This window comes from Buteo buteo, chromosome 22 (genome assembly GCF_964188355.1).
Source record: "Buteo buteo chromosome 22, bButBut1.hap1.1, whole genome shotgun sequence".
NCBI lineage: Eukaryota > Metazoa > Chordata > Aves > Accipitriformes > Accipitridae > Buteo > Buteo buteo.
The window spans coordinates 16,003,928-16,013,880 of NC_134192.1; the positions used below are offsets into that span (position 1 = coordinate 16,003,928).

At 47.8% G+C, this 9,953-nt stretch overlaps 1 protein-coding gene across 1 annotated transcript; it reads right to left on the reverse strand.

Annotated features, from left to right (window-relative positions):
* Nucleotides 1–5,126: 5,126 nt before the first annotated feature.
* On the reverse strand, nt 5,127–7,884 carry RAP2C (RAP2C, member of RAS oncogene family). The gene is made up of 3 exons (XM_075053668.1): nt 7,790–7,884; nt 7,293–7,702; nt 5,127–5,446 (listed from the first exon to the last, which is right to left on the reverse strand). The coding sequence occupies exons 2-3, from the start codon at nt 7,563–7,565 to the stop codon at nt 5,168–5,170; spliced, it is 552 nt and encodes a 183-aa protein (XP_074909769.1). The 5' UTR covers nt 7,566–7,702; nt 7,790–7,884; the 3' UTR covers nt 5,127–5,167.
* Nucleotides 7,885–9,953: the final 2,069 nt, after the last annotated feature.

Sequence of the window (9,953 nt, forward strand, 5' to 3'; positions counted from 1 at the left end):
ACATGCTAAGCATTCTGATTAAGGTGTGTGGATCCTGGAGGCCACCAACCTTATGCACTTAGATGTATGGCAATGTGCTGTAATAGAGACAGGTTTACCAAGGCTCAGCTCTGCAACCCGGGCTGAAAGTTCTCCAAAGCAGCATCTGTGCAAGTTTCCTCTGAGTTTTATCTGCAATTTAAACAAAATAACTGATGAAAGCCATATTCAATACACATTCAAAGTGAACTCAGCTTCTCCCACAGTGTGGGACAGCTAGTTTTCTGTACTGAGCTCCAAAGCACTGCTTTACACAGTGGCATTCTTGAAGTTATCCTCCAATTCTGGTAATACAAGAGGCAAGCAGGTTGCTATGAACTTTGTAACAGCTGCCCCCTGTGGGATACTAAATTGCTTCTAAAGATCTGAAATGGGTAGGAAATTTAAATTCTCCTGCAGAGAGATACATGCATTAGACTGCATTGGTGGTGAGAAGGCACTATATCACCCAGTAACATGAAGCAATGGCATTTTGTACAAGTTCTGGGAACAGGTAGATGAGCCAACTAATTCAGTTTTGACATCTGAGTTCTCAGCATTCAGATCCCCTAAATTACTACTAAAAAAAACCCTTCGCAGTCATCAGACCTAGCCTCAGCAGGAACAGAACTGTATGCTACTGTTCTCAATCAAGCACACAAATGTAAGTGGTGTTACCAATGTGACCAATACATCTTTGTATTTCTGATAACTTGCTTGCACTTCACAAGATTTATCTGCAGAGATATCCTAAAAAGCCTCAGTCAAAGCTGGGTCTGTAGAAACCTGTCCTTCATATGCACTTGCATGCACTTCATTGAAGCTTGATCCTGAACTTTTTTGGGATTTTGATGAGTCTTCTCCATTCTTGAAGTAATTTCTTCTTTGTAGGAGTCAGGATCTTACATTTACTACTGTACTGTTTCTTTTCAGCTGTTGATTTGCTCTCAATTAACAGTTTGTCACAACAGAGTGCTCTGACATAGTCAGGGTTCCCTTCTTGCCTAACAACTGGTCACCACCAACATCCAGGAGCAGTACTCCTGCACTGACAGGAACAAACAGCCAAGTTTTGCTTGCTTGTTTGTATGTTTTTGAACTAACGGTAATTCTCACCCAGTCTGGTGAGCACATGGGCCCCCACACACTGATGCTGGCCTGCCAGTTTTAGATGGGGAGGGTCCCTGTACTGTCAAAACAGCAAACAAGCATTTAGCTTTTAATGGGGACAGATCAGACCTGCTTAATAAGTGTTTTTTCTTTGCTTAGAGCACAGGAGAGGCAAACCATTTACAGTGCAGCTCCTCATCCTACCAGAGTTAGATCCATCCCAAAACTTCACCTAAATCCAACATCCAGTGCTGTAGCCAGCAAAGAATTGCTGGGGACAGTAAGAACAGAAAAAGCAAGTAATGGTATTTTCTTCCACATGCTCCTTCAGCATCCCTGTATTTACAGATTAGGGACCTCCCAATTCAGATTTGTCATCTTTCCATTTAACTTGTGCTTAGTTACTACAATTAGTACCAAAGTACCTTATCTGGCTTCACTTGCCCATGAAATTTCTATAGCACTCTCTAGTCTCTTCAGCAAGCAGGCAGGAGAGAAGGGGCTGTTAGACAATCTAGTGGAATAAATTTATCTGTGTCGTATAGCCACACAGACCAGAAGACAGTATACTTTCAGTTTTTATCCCTAAAGACTACTCTTCCTTCAGTGCTTGCTAATACCACTCATGAATGGAGGGGACAGAAATCACTAATCAGCATCAGTCTTTCACCCCAGTATTAAGGTGTTCCAAATCTGACTAGTACCTCTACAAAAAACCTTTAACACAGCAGCACTGCAACAGGTGCCATATTTTAAAGATGATTTAAAATACAAAACACTGTCATACTGAAAATTCAAGAGAAATACTAGAGCATGGAACAGAGAGCAGCTACTGGAAATCTCACATCTCTGAACGCAATACTGAAATGACAGAAGACCACTGCAGAGGCAGGAAAGGGGGGGGGGTGCGGAACAGGATACAAGAACAACACACATTTTTAAAAAGAACTATGGGTTATCCTGATTAGGTAGTTATGTTCCATCCTTCATTTCACCCAAGGTGGCTGACGGAACAGTAATTTAAGCTAGTACTACTCAAAAATGCCATGGTAGAACCTACACATCATCATACTTGACAGATATGTTGAGGTATTGGTACCAAAATGAGGTAAGTGGTATCTGCTAGTTAACACTGACACTGAAACAGCCTCAGATAAAACCAGGCCCACCCACCCCCCCACCCCTCCCATTGGTTTCTCCATCAGAATTGTAGAGACACAAACTTTGTTCTGAACTAACTGTCCCAGACGTAAGACTCCTCCTGGGCACAGACAGGTCAATGAACTGAGAGATGACGATTATGCCAGGACAGAGCTATAGTTCAAGCCCACTTCCTACACTCAGGTTTTCAGGCAGCTGGTTCCACTTCCTCAGTTTCACTTTACCTAGGAGGGGTCACTGCTAAAGCAGATGTTTTAGAAGCAGCAACTGTTTTGTGGATCACAGATAAGCAGAAGAATTACAAAGCTGATTACAGCTATCACAAGAGACCATCAGCAGCTCTTCTACACTAGAGCACATCAGACAGAAATTATCAGGCAGTAAAGGCTTATCATAAAGTTAATGAGATCCTACACCTACTCAATCAAAGAACAAGGACAGAGTGGGAGCCAGGAAGAAAATATCCTGAAAGTGCGAGGCTGAAATGAAAGATACGGAGCATGAAGCCTATGAAGAGCCAGGACGAATAATAAGGAAAGACGTTCTGGGCATGGTGAGACCTGGACTGAATAGGAAGCTGCTTAGGAAGGACAGACTTACTTGTTTGGCACAGGCGATGAGACTGCACTGGGCGGAAGCAGCACCTCCTAGAAGCAAGGAAGTATTTTGCTGCTAGAGGCTTGATGTGACATTATGAACTAGGCAGAATGAAGGGGAGGAAATGTGTATTACAGAAGCTTAGGTTCCTCTACCTCAAGAGATCACTAAGACACAAGAATACAGCTGTTTCTTCTGAAGCAAGCGCATGCTTAGAAAACTCATCAAATCTAGGCATAAGTTAGGATTCAGAGAAATAACATATGGCCCTGCCTCCCGCCTCAGTTTCACTTTTAAGATTAAACTTGATATTTAATGCTAAACCCAGAACTGGCCAGGTTACAAAGAAGCCTCCCTTTGAAGTAACCAATTCTGGACAATTCTTTGTCCATAAATTTCATGGACAAAGGGTCTGATTTTGTCAGTGTTGAAGACAACAACCTGCACAGGATAAACCACTAGTAACCCAGGGGATTGCCATAACCTTTGGCATGATACTTCAAGCCCACATACTCTTTGTTTGTGAAGCTGCCTTAGAACTAGCTGAAACTTTGCATTACTATAAGTGACTCAAGATATTAACCCTGTAAGCACTTAGTTAAGAAAGCAGTAATTGCTTTGATTTACTCCTTCCTAGAACCTACAAGGCTCTGCAGGTGTTACGGATTAGCGTACAAGGAAAGACCTTATTTGTATTTTTTGCTGCTCCAACACAAGTGGTTTCCTCGCCTTTCAGCAAGCAAATATTGAACTTAGACACACCCCTTACATGGTGACAGCAGCCTTTCCTAATTTCACAGGACTGGAGATAAAAACATCATGTATTATCTTTAGAATGACAGTGCTAGGGTCATGAGTATGTAAAATTTTACATTCACAAAGCACTTGATAACAATCTCAAAGACAAGCTTTGAGACTTCACTCTGACCTTGCACTCAAGATTAAAGAGGATACATGGTCCAAAGCTTCCAGTAATAACCTAATTTCCCTGTTGTCACTCAAGACACAAAAAGCTCCTTTGACTCAAGCAAGAGTTATTAACATGGCAGTCGGAGCCTAAGCCTCTATCAGTGCAGCTGTCAAGAGGGACAGTTCTTTCCCCTGAATTTTTATGTCCTCCCTCATCCCTGCACTTGCCCTCCGAGATCACGTTGAGTTGTTTGCCAGGACAGGTCCAACAGACAACTGAAGGTCTGATGGACCAGCTGGCTGCACGCAGAGTGTAACAATGATGTAGAAGAGCCCTCTTCAGTAACGTGGATTCAAGCTGATGGCGAAACTAGACCTGCAACGGCTAAGAAGAAAAACAAGAGCAGGGAGGGGGGTGTCCAGAACCACCTCACACAGGAATGACAGTGCTGCCGCATGCAGAGGAGGAGCAGATTAATTTACACAAACAGGTGAAAAAGGTACTGAAGAAGACCACCATACATGTGAAGGGCCAAGAGCAGCTATCCTTGCAGATAAAAATAAAAACCAAAGCAATACCCGAGACAGGGGAAGCTTCATAGAGGCCCCTCTGAACACTGCACTCTTGCCACACCTCTTATGAGTCACTGGGAAAGGAAAAAGTCTGCATTGGGAAGCCATTTTATAGTGTGTTCTCTGCTCTGGAGATTTTAGATGAAGAGCACTTTGCACATGTCCTCAACTAGTACATGTGGGCTTCAAGTCACTCCTCACAGCTCATGGTGGTTCTCTTTTAAACTTATTCCACTGATAAGGCAGAACTGTACTCTAACTACATTCAGTTTCTGTACCACAGAATTTTTTTTATTTTTTTTTAAACAAGCTTGAAGTCTTCTCAGCAGAACTATTGGGACGCTTAGGTCACAATAATCCCATTGAGCTCCCAAGGTAATTCCCATTACTTGAAAATAATTCAGATACCAACTACAATGAAGAAACCCACTGCAACAGCACAAAACATTATTAAGGATAATGTAATGTCAAATATAGCACTGACAGTCAAAATAGGTGCAGATGAGATCATACACTCTGTCTCACTGTAAAATTACTGCAAGTAAATGCAATGTTCCCCAACTAACCCTGCTGAAGTAATGCAAGAAGTCCATTTGACTCAAGTAACCACGTGCAACTGAATGCACAAGCTTCCATCTCCATCAGAGGAAGGCCACCTCCAGGTTAGACTACTTAATTTCAGACTCCTTGTCACACTTTATCTGCTTACTTAAACAGCATGCCTATGCACCTCAACTAGTTATGACTGTTCCACCAACCTGCTCTGTATGGCCATGATTGAGGTTTTTCTTAATTTCTCTCACTGGACGATGCAAGTTGTACAACACTGATCTTGTTTTTCAGGCAGGGAGGCATAGTTCATTTGCCTGACGATCTCAGCAAACAGTTCATCCACCATTGTTTTACTCTTGGCTGATGTCTCCATGAAGGGACAGCCCCACTCCTGAGCCAGGGCTCTGCCTTCTGCAGATAAGACCTCCCTCTCCGACTCCAGATCCACTTTATTCCCCACTAGGATCAGAGGAACTTTCTCGTATCTCTTCACACGGACAATCTGGTCCCTCATCGGCTTGATGTCCTGATCAAACAATCCAACTGGTTAGTACATTTAAGTAATCACACGGAATTACTATACAACCACTACAGAAGCACATTTTAATAACCCTCACTTGCAACTGGACATTCAAAATACATCAGAAGACTTCTTAAATTCATACTCACATAGATCTAGAACTCAGAGAAAGTTTACTACCCATCTTTAATAAAAGTTATTTATTTTAGGTAAATGCATACACATTTTAGAAAATGTGTGCGTATATACAAACAGAAAGCGACTGCTGTACTCTAAGAGAGACTTTCAGTTCAGCTAGAGGAAGATACAGCATAGCTGCTTTGGGAGTTGATTTCGGTTTTCTGAAAAAATTGTCTCAAGTCTAATGACCTGTAACATCATCAGCAGCATGCCATTACACAATCATTTAGGAAGTTTGTGTTTAGTTTACAGCTTGAGAAATCTAGTTATTTAAATAAAGTCTTCTTGCTTCTGGAATGCTTAGAACAATTCATTGTGAACACATTTAATCACATGTAAGTAACCAAATTAGATGCTGTAAAGAGATTTTATTACCTAGAGATGCATTTATTCAAGTCTGAGCTAACATCGGGGAGTTTACACTTGAAAATCTGAGTCAGCCTCCTCTGCTCCCTGAGTGTTTTAAGTTACTATCAGTACTACTAAGTTCTACAAATACTTGCATAGTTCCGAGACAAAGCAATGAAAGCGTTTGAAGTTACCACTGTGTAAAAGAACTGCAGAGAGTGGTTTACACCTACAGGCTTCAGAGTAAACATGCTACAGACAGACAGGAATAATTAAATATTAACAGGGTGGATTACTAACTGTATGTCCATTCCTTCAATAATGGGGACTTGCTGATCCCCAAAACAAGTGAAAATGAGGGGAAAAGCATCCCAATATCATTGCTGTTGTTTTCCAAAGACGGTATGTCTTCAGCTTGTACTCGGGCTATTTCGAGGCCTCTGCTAAGATAAAGTTTAGCCTTCAGCAGAAGCAAACATACTGCTTCAGTGGGGGTGTGCAAGGTTTTGCCAAGCAGCTGGAATACACCCAACTCGGCAACTGAAGCCAACGCAGTAGTTGCAAATCCCTGCACTGCATGCAGCGCTGCTAAATCCACTTATTCCCCACAAATAAAGCCTCATGTCTAGAGGCAGCTTAGACCAGTTACTGGCTGAGATATTTCCATTTTTTGGAGAGTTTTAACATAGAAATGAAATCCAGATCCACAAATTATCACATATGGCTTGCTTCTCCTCTCCTCTCAGTACACCACCTACGCTGTGAAAGCATTGAGCTTATGCTGGACAGGAATATATTTGGGGGGGAGGGGGGCGGAAAATAGCAGCTTACTTAACAAGTCACAACTGCAGAACAATAAGACTCTCTTCTTCAAGACCAACTGAAGAAACAGGCCTTTTAAGAAGAAGGGGAAAGAAAAAAAAAGAAAAAGGGAAGTCTCGATTTTAATATCGAGTGATTTCTTTATAAAAGGGGATTGCCAGAAGACTTCTGTTGGGGAAGTAGGAGCGGGTCATTGTTCTCCAACACTGCGTGGGATTTAACAATGGTGGCACCCTGATAAGTACCTGCGAAGCAAGCATTTTTCCATCGGGAAACAGGGCTGGTCAACGCACTTTCATGCAGGGCATTTTCACTTTTGCCCCTTCGGAGGTAAAGAGCTTAAGGCACCCACGGCTAGCCCTGAAACTCCCTCCTCGGCCCAGCGCCTTCCCCGGGGCAGGAACGGCTGCGTCCGAGGAGGGGACGCCGGGGCAGCCGCCTCCCCGTCCCCCCGAGCTGCCGGGGCAGCCGCCGCCCCCGCCCAGGGCCCGGGCGAGGTTACCTGGAAGGACTGCTGGTTGACCAGGCTGTAGACAAGGATGAAGCCCTGGCCGTTTTTGATGTAGAGGTCGCGCATGGAGGCGAACTGCTCGGTGCCCGCCGTGTCGAGGATCTCCAGCACCGAGGGGGACGAGTCCACCTCGATCTCCTTGCGGTAGAAGTCCTCGATGGTAGGGTCGTACTTCTCGATGAAGGTCCCGGTGACGAACTGCACCGTCAGGGCGGACTTCCCCACCCCCCCGCTGCCCAGCACCACCACCTTGTACTCCCGCATCGGGCCCCGCAGCCGCTCGCCGCTCCCCCGCCGGGCCCGCCGCCGCGGCCCGGGCCTAGGGCAGGCGGCAGCGCGGCCCTCGCATAGCCCCGGCCCGCCTGAGGAGAAGGGCGAGGCCCCGCTGCTCCCGCGCCGCCCTGAGGGGGGAGAGAGACAGCCGTTAGGGCCCGGCTCGGCCCCGGTCCCGGTCCCGGTCCCGGCCCCGCCGCCGCCCCACTCCTTACCGCCGCGCCTCACTCCATCCCGCCGCGCCTCCGCCGCGGGAACCGCCCGGCAGCGGCCGCCCCCGCCCGGAAGGGTTATGCTGCGGCACCCGGAAGCGCGCCCCTCCCCGCCGCTTCTCCCCGGTCACTTCCGGCGCGGAGCTCCGGCAGCGCCGGCTGGGCACGCCCATCGACGTGCCGCGTCACGGCCCGCGCCAACAAGGGGCCGGGCGCTTGGTGCGGCCACACCCGCCGCGGGGGACGGGTTTGCGTGTGGCACCGAGGCAGCGTCGCTCGCCTCCTGCGGGGGGGACGGGTTTGCGTGTGGCACCGAGGCGTCCGCCCTGCCTGGCCTCGCAGCGGGGAGCCGCCGCGACATGGCGGCTGGCAGCAGCGGGCGGGCGCTGCGGCGGAGCCCGGCGGCGGGGGGGAGGGAGACGGTAGGCGGGCGGGCGGTCCCCGAGCGGTGCGGCCACACACGCCTTGACTCCTCGGTGTCCCCTCACGCCGGGCCCCGGAGGGCTGGACGACCCCGCGGGGTGAGCGCAGGCCCCGCGGCCGATCGGGCCCGGTTCAGCCGCCGGCCGCTCGCTGTGAGGCCGAGCTGCTCCCGGGCACCGGCGCCTTCCTGGAGCCTTCCAGCACAGAAATCGTTCTTAATCACGGCGCAAGTTACATAAAAAGGCGGTTTTCTTGAGGAGCGCCTTGGCCAAGTCCTGCTCGGCTCTCACGAACTTGAGAAAAACTCATCTCTCGGCTGCCGGCCGGGAAGAGACCTGCTGGGTTTGGTGATGTGGAGGAAGGAAGGGCTGGTGGTGGTGGTGTGGTGGAAGGGCTGGTGGTGGTGTGGAGGAAAGGAAGGGCTGGCGGTGCGGTGGGGGCAAGGCAGGGCGCAGGCCTGTGGGGAAAGGGAGACGGCCTGTGGCACAGTCGGTGAGCAGTAGGGAGGGTGGAGAGAGAAAGTACGCCGTCATCGTGATTTTACATGCCTAAAAGCGTGCTGCTGATAAAGTGGGCTTATAAAAGGTGTTACCTCTACTTACAAGCTTTGTCCTGTGTCCTTACACCTTCCCGGCCGCAGCAAAAGAGCCAGATCTCGCTGCTTGGCTGTCACGTACTTCCGCAGAGGTTTTGCTTTTTCGTCCTGTTTTCTTTCCCTCAGAGCCCTTTTCACACAAAAAGCCTGCCAGAACCGGCACTGACTCTCCCAAACAACAAACCAGTGTGTGGTGGCTCCGGGATGCTCGGTCGCTTGGGCGGCTTCATCACTCCAGCCGGCCGACAGCAGGTGTCAGCAAGGGACCGAACACGGGAGCAGAAGCCGCCAAGCTGCCGGCGTGACCTCGGTGGAGCAGCGGCCGCCTTGCTCGGCGTTCCAGCCCACCCAAATGCATGCCCGGGCACTTTTGGAATTAGCCCTGGCGTTTCCCCCATCAATGAATTTCCCTCGTTGTTAAGAGGAAGTAACTAAGAAGAATAAACAGCTGTCTTCTTTCTAAAATAATAAAATCCCTCAGTCACTGGCTCGATAGTTTGCACAAAGCATTCCCGCCCATAGGAGAAGCTGCCCTCTAATATAACCAGATTTGTTTCTGGGCACCAGAATGCTGCTTCTCACGATCTGCAGAATTGCAGCAGACAGGTCAGATGCAGGATTTGTCCCTTCCCTCTGTGCATTACCTGTTTGATTGAAAGTCTGAGGCAGACACTGCCATGTGTCCATCTTGTGTCTGTCCTGCGCTTCCAGCAGGTCCTAGAGAGGTGCCTGGTCAAGGCTAAGCGTCATCTAAAGACGCATATAAGGTACGGTAGAGGTGGCTCTGCTTGTGGTTGTTTTTGCAAATAGCATTATTTTATTCACTTTCTTTCCATAAAGAGAATATGTCCGTTATGGGGAAAGCTCAGTGAGGACTTATAGCCACCAGAACACATCTTACATAAGTTACACCAAATTTGAGTCACTCTTCTTTATTGCATGTAAGCAATAACTCCTCTCTTTCCTTTGCCATTGCCTCCAAAATTGTTTTGTCAAGTGAATTGCTGGCATGAGGTAGCCATGCCTGGATGGAAGACATTCACGTGGCTGGTGAATCAGCTCAAAAATGTAGAAAGGTGAGCATTAAAACAGGCTGCCTCCTATTTCAACCCTATTATAAATCGTGAGCAGTTGCAAAGTACCTAATGC